At 34.1% G+C, this 16,794-nt stretch overlaps 2 protein-coding genes across 2 annotated transcripts; both read left to right on the forward strand.

Moving 5' to 3' along the window:
* The first annotated feature begins 3,071 nt into the window (after positions 1-3,071).
* LOC112526543 (60S ribosomal protein L18a-2) lies at positions 3,072-5,191 on the forward strand. The gene is made up of 4 exons (XM_025136872.1): positions 3,072-3,143; positions 3,305-3,420; positions 3,504-3,567; positions 4,652-5,191. Exons 1-4 carry the CDS (start codon positions 3,132-3,134, stop codon positions 4,991-4,993), a joined length of 534 nt encoding a protein of 177 aa, XP_024992640.1. The 5' UTR covers positions 3,072-3,131; the 3' UTR covers positions 4,994-5,191.
* A 5,768-nt stretch (positions 5,192-10,959) lies between these two features.
* Positions 10,960-13,433, forward strand: LOC112526595 (pentatricopeptide repeat-containing protein At5g46580, chloroplastic). Its single transcript, XM_025136943.1, has one exon. The coding sequence runs from the start codon at positions 11,134-11,136 to the stop codon at positions 13,276-13,278; it is 2,145 nt and encodes a 714-aa protein (XP_024992711.1). The 5' UTR covers positions 10,960-11,133; the 3' UTR covers positions 13,279-13,433.
* The last annotated feature ends 3,361 nt before the right edge of the window (positions 13,434-16,794 follow it).

Here is a 16,794-nt window from a genome sequence, read left to right on the forward strand (position 1 = left end):
AACAAGCCCTAAGTACAACAACCCACAAAGTTTTCCAACTATTTCTTCCCATTGTCCATTTCTTATCATGGGCTTCTAAATTTGTAAAATCCAAACTTGCAAAAGTAGCAAAACTACATAAGGAACCACTATGATGTAAACAAAAAGTAGCAAAACTACATAAGGAACCACTATGATATAAACAAAAAGTAACAAAAAGGAGGGTTCTCTAATCACATGAAACAAGTAAACAGTAAAGCAGTTAAAAACTGTTCTAGTTCTCATTTATACTTGAAAAGAATACGTCCAACCCAGAATTTAGAAATATGTTCTAGTTCTAGTTCGCCAAATTTCAATCAAATTACTCAAATTTAAACCAATTTCAAGAACTATTTCAAGATATAAAACATTTGAAAGAAAACCAATTGCTCAATACATGATACCATATAAGGTCTTTCGGCTAGCGCTTAGGAGCCAAAGGTATCATGAATTAATTGAGATAAAGAGAGGTTGTGATGGTTTATACACGTTTGTAGGAGACAGATGTCGACACAGTAATTGGACATTGCGGCATTAGAAGTCTAAAATATAAAAACAAACCTTAATCAGTTAATCGTAACTCTAAAATGTTATATACAGAGGTTTTATGATCTTATCAGATGCAACAGAAATTGGGCATTGCGGCCTTAGAAGTCTAAAAATGTAAAAACAAACCTTAATCAGTTAATCTTAACAGTAAAATGTTATATACAAAGGTTATATGATCTTATCAGATGCAACAGAAATTGGACATTGCGGCCTTAGAAGTCTAAAAATGTAAAAACAAACCTTAATCAGTTAATCTTAACTCTAAAATGTTATATACAGAGGTTCTATGATCTTATCAGATGCAACATAGATTGGACATTGCGGCCTTAAGAGTCTAAAATATAAAAACAAACCTTAATAAGTTAATCATAACTCTAAAATGTTATATACAGAGGTTTTATGATCTTATCAGATGCAACAGAAATAGGACATTGCGGCCTTAGAAGTCTAAAAATGTAAAAACAAACCTTAATCAGTTAATCTTAACTCTAAAATGTTATGACAGTTATAATACAAACAAATAAAATATTGACATGTGTTCTAGTATCCTTAGGTTTTCTCAACTTGAAACTCCTTCAAAACTTGTAGAGTGTAGAGTTGATGAGATAAGATGTTCTTTTAGATCTTCACCAAATACAAAGTCTGAATCAACATCTCAGACTTCATCTTCTGAACTCCGACTTTATAAAATAGAAACTCTGACTCTTCATAGTCAGACTTCAATACTTAGCATATTTTCAGAAGATCGCTTCTCTAATCCAACATCTTCAAAAAGGTCTGACTTTACAAATACAGTTTCCCAATCGTTGTTACCGGTCTTTCTTTATTCCATTACAAAAAATCATTTAATGATTATTATCATCTTAAAAGATGATAATTATTCAACTCCCTGCCGATTGTAATTTCATCACATTGTCCGCAATTTAAGTTGAACAATGTGGATAAACATAGAATAGGAAATGATTATTTTACAAAATATATCATCAATCATTTTCTTATGTTGTCACTGTTCAAAAAAGTTGTTTACATTGTTGTAATCGGCTTATCATAATAAGTTGCAACTATATCCATTTAACAATATTCTGATTTATGACTAATACATATTATTATTACATGCAATAATACACTTTAATCATATACTGATATAACGATGTAATATTTATCGTGTATCAAGTATCTCATCATATTATAATTACATTGAATTTATCATCATAATCATGTAGTCCATGATGCATAAAACAATTTGCACATAGTTTGTATTATCGTTGCATGTGTATACACACACATAGATACCCAATTTCCGGCCATTACACATATAAAAGTAAAATACAAATACCGCATAATACAGATTAAAAACCCCCCAAATCCAAATACATCAAAACCCTAGAGGGAAACAAATGCATTGAGGGATGAGAAAGAAACGGTTGAGCATATCCTTCGAAGAAGGGCAGAAAGAGTCGGCAAGAAGCATAGGGAAGACTGTCAAAGAATCAAGAAGTAGATCACGTGACGAGAAGTTGAGCAAGGTTTGCTTAAGAGAGAGATTAGATACGATGTCTTTTGTTATTTGAAATCTATGAAGGTAATTTGAGGTCTTTTAACCAAAGCTTACATGTTCTTGCCAACTCAATAAGAAGCGCCCCCAATAGAGTTGATCAGTATAAGATAAACAATTTTGTTCGGTAAACATCTCACTTTTTATTTGCGTAGGAGTCTTTTATCTTGTTAGAGACAAGGAAACATCTCATGACGTGTCAAATGGATAAATTTAAGATTTTATGTTAAAAAAAAAGTCAAGCATTTTACAAATTACGCTCAAGGACCTATCTTATTTATAGGGTTTGATGGAATCTAAAATTTGATTTCATTTCAATCCCTCGTTTGGTTTAAAGGAAATTCTACAACTAAATTCCCGAGATTCTAATAAAACCCCACAAACATTAAATTTAGAAATCACATGGAGTTAGTTACTATTTCACAAGATTTAATAGGATTTATCTGTAATAATGTTCTAAAAAAATATTAAAAATCATTCGTTTCGTAATAACCAATTAATAAAAGATAATTTAATTATTTTTATAAATCATTTATAAAAGATGAAATTCAATTTCATCTTAAATTCTACAAACTAAATATAAAAGAGATTTCAAATGCGGTGACTCCGGACGATCTGCAAAGCAGGTTGGTCGCTCTGAGATTAATCGGCTCGCATAACGAGTTGGATATCCAGGTTAATAAAATCCAAATTTCTCAAAAATATTTTGTCAAACCAAACTCTTCCTAAATTAATTTTAAAGATATTAATTTGTATTTTCATAGTTTTACTAACATTTAATTAATATATTAATAATTTATAAAAAAAATGGGTTTGAACAAACCAAAGCCGACCAGATTGAAATGGGCTTTATTTTAATTGGGTGGGCCGTATGTTTCAGTCCAGTCCAGGATTTAGGGTTCTTCTCTTAGCGTCTCTGCTCACTTATATACCAATCTCATGCCCTAAACTCCTTTCGGTAGCGCCTCACCCACGACCACCAGCAGTCGACGTTCAAGGACTCATAAGAATGAGTTACAAGGTTCGTATAATCGCATCACATCTCTTAATTCTTCTCGTTTTTGTTTAATTGGTTCCTTATTCCTCTGTTCAATGGTTATAGATCGAGTAAATTGGGATCTAATTTGTGGTTTTTTACTGAAATGATGGAAGTTTATTGTATTTTTGTTGTATTTGGTGCAGTTTCATCAGTTTCAGGTCGTCGGTAGAGCCCTGCCGACGGAGTCGGATGAGCATCCCAAGATTTATCGCATGAAGCTCTGGGCCACCAATGAAGTCCGTGCTAAGAGCAAGTTTTGGTGTGTTCTCATTTTTTTGATGGAAAATACACGAAGGTCTTGATGTATTGGTATTAATTGGTTAATTTGTTGTTGAAAATCAGGTATTTTTTGAGGAAACTCAAGAAAGTCAAGAAGAGCAATGGTCAGATGCTTGCTATCAACGAGGTAAAGCCCACACTCTATCTGATATTATTTATGGATTGTGATGCAATTATAGTCATAGTTTAATTGCCATGAAATCCTTGTTAGCATGATCAGAATTTGGTCCAAAACTCGTTATTGTACTTTGTTATTGTATGACATAGTGCTCTATACTTTGATTTTATTTCTTGTTGCAAAACCATCATTATGTTATCTTGATCCCGTAATTGTAATGATTTTGTTTTATATGACTTACTGATTTTGGGTTTGCTGGTTTTTGTTGTTTGTCTTTGTAATATCTAAATTAAAACTAGTTGGTGTTGTGCTTGTATGCAATTCCACATAACACTGCAATTAGGGTTTTAGGCAACTTTATATTATAAAATAACCCTTTTTTGCTGGAGCACTTCTTTTTTCTAATTGTCTAGGTTTTGATACTATAGAGCACTTGCCTACAATGTTTACATGGAGTATGTTGCATGAAAGTGTTAGTTTCTACATTTTCTGGTTAGCATGTTGTTGTAATAGCTAGAATTTACTAGGGTATGAAGTCGTGTTGTTTAGTTTTATTTAGCTCTAGTCTTTTGAATCCATGCAGTTTACTCAAGATTTTTCATGGTATATCATCTACACCTGTTAGATTTATTTTTAATGCACCCTGTTGTTATAAATGTGAGGTAGCATTCCTTTTCTGCCATTGGGAGTTTCATATCACCTGCTCATGAAAACATGGCAGAGCCACATGATGTGTTTTTTTTTTATCTTGGCCATCGTTTCTTATGAGGATGTTAAGACAGTTTAAAGAGGAGCAGGAATGTTTTTTATCAACTGTTTGCATCTTTTTTGAAGTTAATGGACATTGGATTTTTTTTTCATCGCTTGTGGTTTCCTCTTGTTATTTTCATATCTGTGCTGGAGTTTTCTTGCTAGTTGTGATTACTTTTTTCATTTTGTTGCTCTTGGTTTGTTTATTCATTTAGCTTGATTATATATGTTCATGTGATTTGTGTTCTTGGGAAACAGATAAGGTTTGTCTTCATGTGGGTGGGATATGCATTGGTTTGTTTGGTTTTTTTAATCTTTAGGTGATTATTCTATTTTTTACCAGATTTTTGAGAAAAACCCAACAACAATCAAGAACTACGGCATTTGGCTGAGGTATCAATCAAGGACCGGATACCATAACATGTACAAGGAGTACAGGGACACTACCCTAAACGGTGCTGTTGAGCAAATGTACACCGAGATGGCTTCTCGTCACAGGGTTCGTCACCATTGTATTCAAGTGATCAAGACTGCCACCATTCCTGCCAAGCTTTGCAAGAGGGAGTCAACCAAGCAATTCCATAACTCCAAGATCAAGTTCCCATTGGTGTTCAAGAAGGTTAGACCTCCAACTAGAAAGCTCAAAACCACATACAAGGCTTCGAGGCCTAATTTGTTTGTTTGAGTGGCCTATATTATTCGGATGTTTGTTGCAGTCGTTACTGGAAATTTTGATTTTGATTTTGAAACATGTTTGATATTTCTTGATCTTGGATCTTTTGCTGGTTTTAGAAATCTTGGGATATTTGAGATTTTTCATGTTTTGCCCTTATGATGATGATTAGGTAATGCCATATTATTGGGTTATGATCCAGCTTTCTTGTTTATGCTTATTTTATATCCAATTATATCTTTATTTTTAAGCACATTCTAGGAGTAGGTTTATAGAACTCAAATGAAGGGGATTGATAATGGGATGAAAAATAAGATTTATGTATTAATGAATTCAACCAAGCATTTTTCTGCATCCTGCTTAATGGCTGAGGGTCTGAATTTGTTACTATGAATTGTTTTTATAATTACTTGTGAAATCTTGCATACCGGAAGAGTTTCTAGAGTTGATGAGACCACAATTTCCTTTCCACTCATCTCCATGTAAGGAGTTCAGTTCATGTTTTGAAATATGCCACATATAAATTGGTATCATCATTTTAAAAAAGGGGCAATTTGCTTACTCTAATATTGTTGATGTAAGTGTAAGGTGACTTTCATATCATTTTGTTATTTATCAGTAAAATTAGGTTTCTTTTTTCTTCAAAAATCAAAAATAACCCTTCAACGTAGCTCTCGACCTTATCTTTTTCGACACACTTACTTCTCCATAACTCTGACTCCTTTGTCTTCTGATTGCGAATCCAACTCCTCCTCTATCTAATTTTAATACAAAAGCCTTTCACATCAAAACCCTATTTTCTCTTCAATTTATTTGTCAAGGGAAAGCATACCCTGAACCTTTCAATTTATATGGACATTTCAATTATGTCAATCAATTTAGGGTATTTCAATTATGTCTAAACAATGAATATAGCATATTATTATAAGTAAGATACTCATATATATATAATTATAACACACAGTAAAAGATAAATGCATAACTAAAAAAAAAAAAACTAATCTAATTCAAGTTTCTAGCTTGTTACAAGACAAATCATAATTTAAAATATTATAAATAATAGTGATTTTTATATTTTAATGATACGCAACAAAATTACGAAATAAATACAAATTTTAATAAGTAAATAAAATAAATGCAATGTACTATCTGTATTTTCTTTTTTAAATTTGGATGTATTTGCTAAGTGATGATAGCGTAGGTTTTGCATTTTTATGTTGTTTTTGTTTATAGTGTTTGAATTTGTGGTGGTGGTGGTTGAACTCTGAAAAGAGGCTCATGTGATTGGAAGAATCAAAAATTTGTTTTTAAATGATAATGGTAAAGGAAATCAAAATCAAAATCAATTGCTTGTAATCAATAATAAAATCGATAATTGTTTGATGAGACATCATGATTTACTTATGTCGTATTAGTTTTTAGAACTAATAAGGTCTCGACTTACATGATCAATCTTCAAGTAATCACTAAGAATCAATGGCACATTTAAAATCTTTAATAACAACTTGAGAGAAGATAAAAGAGATAGTCAAAGCTCCAAAGATTGGTCAAACTCTATATACACGTAAACTGATATTACAAATGAGCTCCTATTAACAATTACACTAAGGGCCTGTTTGTTTTTTAAAATTTTCACTTAATTGCCTCTTAACTCTTAATCAGTCAGACATAAGTGATTTCAGATTGTTTGTTTGTTTTTTTAAATTAAGAGCTTTTTTACCTCTTACCGTTCTCTTAAAATTAAGTGGGAATCCTATGTCTGAAATCAATTTCAGAGCCGCATCCCATCTCCATCTCCATCTCGCTCTCAACTCTCGATTTCTCCATCTNTCTCCATCTCCATCTCGCTCTCAACTCTCGATTTCTCCATCTCCATCTCGCTCTCAACTCTCGATTTCTCCATCTCCATCTCGCTCTTCCATCGCCATCTCGCTCTCAGCTCTTGATTCCAAAGTCTCGCTCTTAGCTCTCGATGTCAACAGCTCACGATTTTTTGACTGCCTCTCCGTCCAAGCTCTCGATCTCTCGAATGCTCTCGATGTCAACAGCTCACGATTGTTCGTGTTTATAAAGATTCAAATTTCAGACGTAAAAACAAATAGTCTGACTGATTCAGATTTCAAACTTCAGACGTAAAAACAAACAGTCTGACTGATTCAGACTTCAGAACCACCTCTTAAAATTCAGAAGTGAATTCAGACTTCAGAACCACCTCTTAAAATTCAGAAGTGAATTCAGACTTCAGAACCACCTCTTAAAATTCAGAAGTGAATTCAGACTTCAGAACCTCTTAAAAAACAAACGCCACCTAAGACTAGACTATATGTAAGGTCAAACTTGAACCCTTGAAAGTCAAAGTCAAACATAACAAAAAAGTCAAACACGATGTTTATTACCATTATAAACAAAATTAACTTTTAAGACGAATACAATTTAACTCTGATTTTCAGTCCTAACATGAATCCATTATCAAGTATAAGTATTTTTCAAAATTGCAGTGAACGTAAATTTATGACATATACAATTAGAGAAGTATAAGCTGACTTGAAGCCTAGAACTAGTTACTAAAAGCCCAATTGGTTATTACTGGTTAAGATTTTTTAAAAGTTGGAACATTTATATGAACGTTTTTTTTTTTTTGTTATATTTCGGACCATTTCGCTCTTTTGTTTAAGGATAAATATGTGTTTGAGTAGTTGTTTTTTCATGCAAATGAAAACACTCTCAAACATCTAAATTAAACAACCAATTGTGCTCTTGAAACTTGATATATTATCATGTTATACTGATTAGCAAATATAACTTTTGATTGAAGTAGACAAAGTATTCCTAAAATAGATTATATTAAATCATAAAGTTTTTAACAAGTTTATTTAAAGCATGATTCATAAATAATATATTATTAAAGAAAACATAATAAATAAAACCATTATTCAAATAAAATTTGGATCAAACGTATTTTTGTTTCATTCTCATTTTATGTTGAATAATAATTTATTTCTATCTTTTTATTAGCATTATTTAAGAAATCAATTACCTAAAATATGTTAATTAATGTTGTTTTAAAAATATCTGTTAATTGATAATATCTTTGCTAAATCAAGCTTCTGTCCACTGTTCCTGCCTTTTGCCAATTGAAGGATTGGTAGTTATGACGGTGTGTTTGGACCGACAAAATCACCACCACCATTGTTGTTTGGTCGTCACACCATCATCTTCAATATTTTTGTAGGTAGATTAAACTTTAATTATGCTATATTTTAATTTTGGAATTGATTTAATGGTGTTACGGTTTTTTTTAAATAGAACTTATGAACCTTGTGCGATTAGTTGATGTGTAGGTAAGTGCAGATATCAAAGGTTATCCGCAATGTAATCAATTAGAAGTAAGAACATCTCTAACATATTTGCTTTAACTTATGTAAAATATAGAAAAAAACAGTCAAAATTTTCAAAAAAAATTATATTAAACTTTTAATAGTTTTTTCAATTTTAAAAAGGTATAATATTAAAATATTCAACCATTTTGGAGATATGTTTGAAAAATTGTTATTTAACTTTAAAATCTCTTAGAGTAAATTACATAGTTAGTCCTTGTACTTTGGCTGCTATCTAGTTTTGGTTCCTAAAATTTACCAAGTACATTAGTGGTTCTTATTTTGTGTTTCACATATCAGATTAGTCATATGAGTTAACACTGTTATTTTCCCTTCGTTAAATGCATCAGTTGCCCCTCACATGAAGGGAAAATCGGTCCTTTTACTTCTATTTTTTATTTTTAAATATATAAATAAATTAGCGGTATTTTATATTATATATATATATATATATATACACATATGTAAATAATAATTAATATTGTATAATCCCCAATGCTCGCTCTGCCTGCTGCCCTCCCAATTTCTAATGCGAAACCATCCCCCTACCATTTCTAAGGCGAAACCACCCCTCCCCTCCTCTTTCTCTGACGAAAACCCCTCCCTAGGTTATTCAACTAACCTAATCAACCCAGCCAACCTAACCAGTAATAACTCAACTCGAAGACACTCAATACCTAATGAAGTTGTGAACTTTTTAAACTATGGGTATTGGGTCAGAATTAGGTTAGGGTCATTTGAACCTAATTCAACCCGACAAACCCGATGCATTTCTATAACATGGGTTTAATAGTCCTTAATTAATATACGCACATTAGACATTAAACCAACCCGTAATTAGCTCTGTTCATTATTATATGTAATTTCAATCGTAATTTTTTACTTTCATGAACCTTCAATTTTCTTCTTTGAGTTTGTTACATATTTTCGAAGACCTACAACTTTAAGTGCACAAAATTGTCTATTGGTTCTTGTTCTTCTTCTTTGAATGTTGAGTTTGTTGCAACATTCTCTTATAGCATGCATAAACATACATATGCACTATTACCACATAGAAAATGAAGTACATGATACATATGTAATTGTTTGCCTTAATAGAAAGCTTCATGAAATATTCTTTATGTAATTTTTGGTCTTATTTGTACGTTCTCATTTTGGTTATACTTCATTTAAGCACAATCAGTTAGCTATATTGTAAAATGATGTACCAAATTTTTAGCCCGACCAACCCAACTCGCATGGTTTAGGTTTGGTTGGGTTGAGATTTTTCAAACCACAAACATTGGTTTGTGTTTTTCAAATTCCTTCAACCCGGCCAACCCAGCCCATATGCAGCCCTACTTCTAGTGGGATGAAAGAATATACACATTTTCTATGAAGAAAGTCGAACACCATCTCCACGATAAAAGTTTCTAGAAAGAGTCGGCATCCATTTTGTCAAATCAAGTGTCCACCCCCTCCTCATCTGATGAAATCCGATCATAGCGTCGATCTCTATATGGAACACAATTTAAACCCATCCATCACCGACCACCGCCCCTTCCCTCTTTCTTTGTTATGTCTTCCACATCAATGAAACATAAGGTGATCACTAATGGTTGCATGTTTAGTTAGGGTGTTTGTATGATTCTCTACCCATTGTCTGATTTAGGGCTTGATTTTAAGGATTTGGAGTTTGTGTTTTTAATTTATAGTGTGTCATTTTGTATCTCAAATTTTTTATTTATGGTCTTGAGATTTTTTTGACTGGATTTGTGGGTGATATAGGGTTTTGATTTCACTTATTTGTGTTTGTGAGAGTGGTGATGGGGGGCATGTTCTATTAGAAACCTAAAACTGTTTAAGAACTCAGGAACCGTCCACAATGCAACATGTGACATATTCATTTAGAAATATGGACGTATTATTCTCCATGAATATGCGATTCATAATGATTCACATGCTCATATTAATCATGAATGTGTTATTCATGTTGAATAACATTTCCATAATCATCCTAAAGAGGGATACGTGGTGCACTGTGGACGATTCTCGGGTCCCTAGTTAATTTTGGTTTCCTAATGGAATTTCCCTCGTGGTAGTGGGGGGTTAAATTTATGTTTCATGAAATCAGGGTTCTTGAATTGAGAAGGAAGGGTGTGGGAGAAGATGTGTAAAAGACGAATTTTCCCCTCACGCGAGGGGCAGATAATTGCATTAGTGAACACTAAGCTAATGGTGTTAACTCGAAACCTAAATTTGCTGTGTGAAACATGAAATGAGAACCATTAATGTACTTAATAAATATTACAAGCCAAAACAAAGTACAATGACCAAAGGTGTAATTCACCCAAACATTTATTTTCTCACAATGCTCCAAGCTTATATTTCCATCATTTTTGACAACATAAATTAACTTATTATATATTTGATCATCGTAATTTCGAATCTGATTTCGAAACTTACTTTTTTTCTTGCATTTTGATTCCTCCATAAATTATAAAACTAACAATTAGAAACTATGATTATTTTCTTTATTTTAAAAGATAAAAAATAAGTATTTTAATTAATTCTCTGCAAGTTTATACCCAAATTCTTCTGGAAATTGGAAAACCCGCATTCATTGAAATTGGGATAACGTTTTATGAAAAATATCCAAACAAACAAACACAAGCCCCATATACTCCCCCGACAAAACCCTTCTTCAATCCTCCTTTGTGTCTCTGCAGCTTTGCTTCTGGGTTTATGGCTCATCCATTGAAACTGTAAGTTCAAAATACATCTTTTCCTCCATCCATGGCTTCTACTTTCTTCACTGCTGTTGATATCTCTTATTATGCCACCATTCCCAATTCTTTAGACCTAAAACATCATCACCATATCCCTTTCACTTTCATCTCTTCAAGAAGACCAAATAAATCCACATTTTTCTACTGTAATTCCTCCAAAAAGCCACCAATCCCTGATATATCACAAGACCCACAGAAGCAAAACCCTTCTTTAGCTGATCAACTTAAAACCTTATCCACAACCACCCTCTCAGACACCCCACAAACCACCACCCAATTGTTGACTAAACCTAAATCCATCTGGGTTAACCCCACAAAGCCTAGACCTTCTGTTCTTAACCTTCAAAGGCACCAGCGAAAGACTTATTCCTATAATCCCCAAATTAGAGACCTTAAGTTGTTTTCCAAGAGGCTTAATGAGTGTGAAGACAGTGAAGATGCTTTCTTGAAAGTTCTTGAAGAAATCCCACATCCGCCCACTAGAGAAAATGCACTTTTGGTGCTTAATAGCTTGAAACCCTGGGGAAAGACGATGATTTTCTTTAATTGGCTTAAAACCCAAGATTCTTTTCCTATGGAAACTATCTTTTATAATGTTACAATGAAGTCTTTGCGGTTTGGAAGGCAGTTTCAGCTTATTGAAGATCTTGCTAATGAAATGATTACTGATGGTGTTGAATTAGATAACATTACATACTCCACCATTATTACCTGTGCGAAAAGATCCAATCTTTTCGATAAGGCTGTTGAATGGTTCGAAAGAATGTACAAAACGGGTTTGATGCCCGATGAGGTCACCTACTCTGCTGTTTTAGATGTGTATGCTAAATTAGGGAAAGTTGAGGAGGTGATGAGTTTGTATGAAAGGGGGAGAGCCAGTGGTTGGACACCAGATGCCATTGCTTTTGCTGTGTTAGCTAAGATGTTTGGCGAAGCAGGCGATTACGATGGTATACGGTATGTTTTGCAAGAAATGAAGTCTCTTGGGGTGAAACCGAATTTGGTTGTTTTCAATACGTTATTGGAAGCAATGGGCAAGGCTGGGAAGCCTGGTTTGGCTAGGAGTTTGTTCGAAGAGATGGTGGCTGCGGGTATTTCTCCAGATGCGAAAACGCTCACCTCTTTGGTCAAGATTTATGGGAAAGCGAGGTGGGCTAGAGACGCTTTAGATCTTTGGCAGAGAATGAGATCAAATGGGTGGCCTATGGATTTCATTTTGTACAATACTTTACTAAGTATGTGTGCTGATCTTGGTCTACAGGAAGAAGCCGAAGGATTGTTTGAAGATATGAAGGGATCTCAACATTGTAAACCGGATAGTTGGAGCTATACAGCCATGCTTAACATCTATGGAAGTGGTGGGAATGTAGAAAAAGCAATGAGTTTATTCGATCAAATGTCGGTTGAGAATGTTGCGATTAACGTTATGGGATGCACGTGTTTGATTCAGTGTTTAGGAAGGGCTAAACGAATGGATGATTTGGTAAAAGTGTTTGAAACCTCCATTGAAAGAGGTATTCGTCCCGATGATAGGCTCTGTGGATGCTTGCTTTCTGTTGTATCTTACTGTGAAAATGGCGATGATTTGGACAAAGTCATTTCTTGCTTACAAAAATCTAACCCGCGATTGGTTTCCTTTGTGAAATTACTGGAAGAATCCAAAATCGGGTTTGAGAAGATTAAAGAGGAGTTTAAGGAGATCCTAAACAACACTGAAGTTGAAGCTCGTAGGCCGTTTTGCAATTGTTTGATTGATATTTGTCGAAAAAGAAATCTTGATGAAAGAGCCCACGAGCTTCTTTACATGGGAACCATTTACGGATTGTACCCTGGATTACATACAAAGACTCCTGAAGAATGGCGTTTGAATGTTCGGTCACTATCAGTGGGTGCAGCCCACACAGCTTTTGAAGAATGGGTGGGAACTTTGACCGCGATGGTTAGCCGCCAAGAACCGCTGCCAGAGTTGCTGTCGGCCAGCACCGGTGCAGGAACACATAAGTTCTCTCAAGGGCTGGCGAATGCCTTTGAATCACATGTGAATAGGCTTTCAGTACCATTTAGGCAGAGTGAAGAAAAAGCAGGCGTTTTTGTAGCAACTAGGGAGGACATAGTGTCGTGGGTGCAATCAAAGGTTCCGAATCTTTCTTAGAGGTATCGATTGTGATTACAGAAGATAAACTTTAATCACTGCTTAGTATTTTTGCTCTAGGGTTCGAGCATGTTTTATAGCTTTAGATATAGTTTCTACAATGAATCTCATTTGAAACGGGCTATACCTTTAAATTTTTGCTGTAAATTCTACTATCTTGTTAATACACACACACACACACATACAGGGAAGGGTTCAAAGGATAGCATCTTCATTTTACTAAAACGTGAGAACACCCATCTACTATAGTTGATGATATGTGATAATGTAGTCAATCACATGTGATAGTAAATCAGACGCGGGCTAAGTCAACATGCACACCACCAGATCCCTTAACTCGTGTCTTTGTAAAATGAAGGTTTTCCCGTGTTAACACCCACCTAATATATGCACACCTTTATTTTATGAAAACACGAGAACGCCCTTATAACATGTGATAATACATGCAAGACATGGTGGTGTGTGGGCGACTTGGCCCGCAACATTGATCACACCAAAGGTCGTCTACTTCTCTTATTTAGTATCACATGTGATGGACTATAGTAAAAGAGTGTTCATGTTTGAACCCTTCCCTATATAGAGAGTCGGGATCATATGAGAAATTATTATTTCCATGAGAAAGTGAAAGTACCTTTATACGGTTATATGGTTTGAAGGTTTTAGCCTTAACATGACCTTCACATAATATAAGATTATCTTCAGAGGCCTCACAGCAAACCTTCACACACGATATGAAGGTACCTTCACCCTTTCTCACCTTCTTATGAAGATAGGTTTTTCTTACTATATATAAGAGAGTTATATGAAAGGGAAGAAGAAAGCGTTCTATAGTCATGACAACAATAAGACTAAGGAGCCATTTACCAAACGCTTAGCGACAAAAGAAATCACCCTTGCTTACCTTGTCGTGTAATATCCTCGGCTATCAAAATGGATTGTTGGTACTTGGTAAGCTTCTTCAACCCGGGTAAGCGTCTTTTTCCTCACTTACCAAGTTAGACTATCGCTCCTTGCTATGCCTCTTACTGGATAAGATTTTTGGTCCTCATCATGCTCAATTGGTAAGCACGTACTCGGTAAGTGTTTAGTAAACGGCCCCTTAAGATGTCAAAACCTGACAGGTCATCTTACCAAACCAAACAAACCCAGTATATCCCAGTTGAAAGTAGTGTATAGGGATGGTATGTAAAGGTAGAACATATGTTTCCACGAAGACTCTTTGAACTGTTCAAGAGACCTTCTGAAACCTCTGACCATATTATGTTGGCCTTACGGTCTCCCAGAAGGCTTACTTATGCAGATAAACTGAACCTGTTTGCAGGAGATACAGCCTCAGTGACTTCAAAACTATCGGTACTTAACTTCACTCTTTTCTTTAGTGATTTGTCGCCCAATTTGTGTGAGGAGAAATGTCGTTCTCCTTCTTTTACGTTTTCTTCTTGTGGGGCACTGATGGTACTTACTTGAATCTGGTAGATCACGAAAGTATATACCATTCTAGTCGAGATCCTAAGTTTATTAGTAAGTTCTTATGTTCTGTTGGAAGCATATATTTATATAACGCAAAACGTACACACACTTCTCATCTTTGATGAAACGAACCCTTATATTGCTAGGCCCACGAGCCCTTTAAGAACTTCTTGAGAAAAAGCTTTGTTTTAGAGTTATGTATGCAGCCTGCTTATTATGCAACCAATTCAATCTTAACCATCAAACTAGAGATGAAGATCCCATTTGATACCAATTGCTACACAGGAACCATGGAGTGAGTGACACTTTATTATTCTCCTGATTGGAGGGCTCTTTTTAAGGCAAGTTTACTAAAAGCTTATCTTTACGGCGTCACTTTACCTTATCAGATAAACATGACAACGATTGAGAATCTTATCCTGTAAGAGTGAGGATAAGGACCGAGAGTCTTACCCGGTAAGAGGTTACTGGATAAATTGTTGCACACGATGCCGTTTTAATGGATCAAAATCTTATCCGCTAAGTTAATTGAAAGTGTTACCTTTTGCCGATAAACGTTTATCAGATAAGGTTTGGGTACACGGCCCTTGAGCATCTTTTAGGGAAGTAGATTCTGGATGGTAAATTTGAATTTTATGTGTGACATCACTTAGGATTTTGATAAAAGTACTTTTTCTTTCAATCATCTATGAACACCAACATAAAAAGTGTAATGAATGTTGTAGAACTCCATTGCTTTCTAAACTTTCTTGATAGTGTTAAAGAGCATAAAATCAAAAAAATGAACTCAATATATCAAAATCGAAAATAGGGTATTGGAGAATTGGGATGTATGTAAATCTATCTTTTAATCATAGGATAGAGTGGTTGTTTCTTGAAGACTCCTATCGAATAAGAAGAACAAAGATTGGAAGAACAAAGATTGGTAAATAGCAAGCAGCAGCAAAAGAATTAGAGTAAAAAGTCTTTTTAGAAAAGAAGGGAAGTGTATATATAGGGGCCTAATCAAATGAGAAATAATTAGTTTGTGGTAACCGTGAGGTTCAGTTTCAACCATAAATCAATAGATAGATTAGGAAATTTATAATTTTGGTAATTTTAAATTAAAATTTTAATGTAAGGACATTTTAGGTATTTTATCTTCTCTCTTCTCTCTCCGTCGTCCGGCCACCATCCTTCGGTGATACCACTGTGATACCTGAAAATATTGACTCTGTTAAACAAAAGACACAGTGTGATGTCCAAACATATATAAGATGCATTGTGATGCCATTGTATTACATCTTCGATCAACCACACAAACGACCTCAGTGTGATACCCAAGCACATATATGATACATTGTGATACCATTGTGGTATCAACGGAAGACGGTGACCGGAGGACGGGAGACGGAGAGAGAAGAGAGGAGAGATGAGAGTTTTAAAATACCCAAAATGTTCTTGCATTAAAATTTTAATTCAAAATTACCAAAATTATAATTTTCCGTATTTATCTATTGATTTGTGGTTGAGATTGGACCTCACGGTTACTACAAACTAATTAGTTCTTATTTGATTAGGCCCTGTATATGTTAACTTTATGAATTAATCAAGAACATTGAATTTTAAAATAAAGGGTTGAGATTAATCATATAATAAATTTAATTTATTAAATATGTAATTTCACAAACATATGTGAACATAATTGCTTAAGGGTATTTATGTAAAAGATAATGTGCATTCAATGACATTGGTCACAAACAATAGAAATCGTATATGTTCAATTGTGTTCATAATTGTTACAAGTGTTCATATATGTTCAATTTGTGTTCATACTTGCTACAAAAATGTTCACATATATGTTCAATTTGTGTTAATAATTGTCACAAGTGTTTATATATGTCAATTTGTGTTCATATAGGTGTATACATGTCAATTTGTGTTTTGACACGAGGGATTTTTTTGTGACGCTATTTATTTAAGGGTGTTATTGTAACCATGTAAACTTTATTAACAACTTAGAGCATCTCCAATAGGATTCCCCTAAATTTATTCAAAATGGAGAAT

The sequence above is a fragment of the Cynara cardunculus genome (assembly GCF_001531365.2).
Source record: "Cynara cardunculus var. scolymus isolate 2C chromosome LG 14, CcrdV1, whole genome shotgun sequence".
Taxonomy (NCBI): domain Eukaryota; kingdom Viridiplantae; phylum Streptophyta; class Magnoliopsida; order Asterales; family Asteraceae; genus Cynara; species Cynara cardunculus.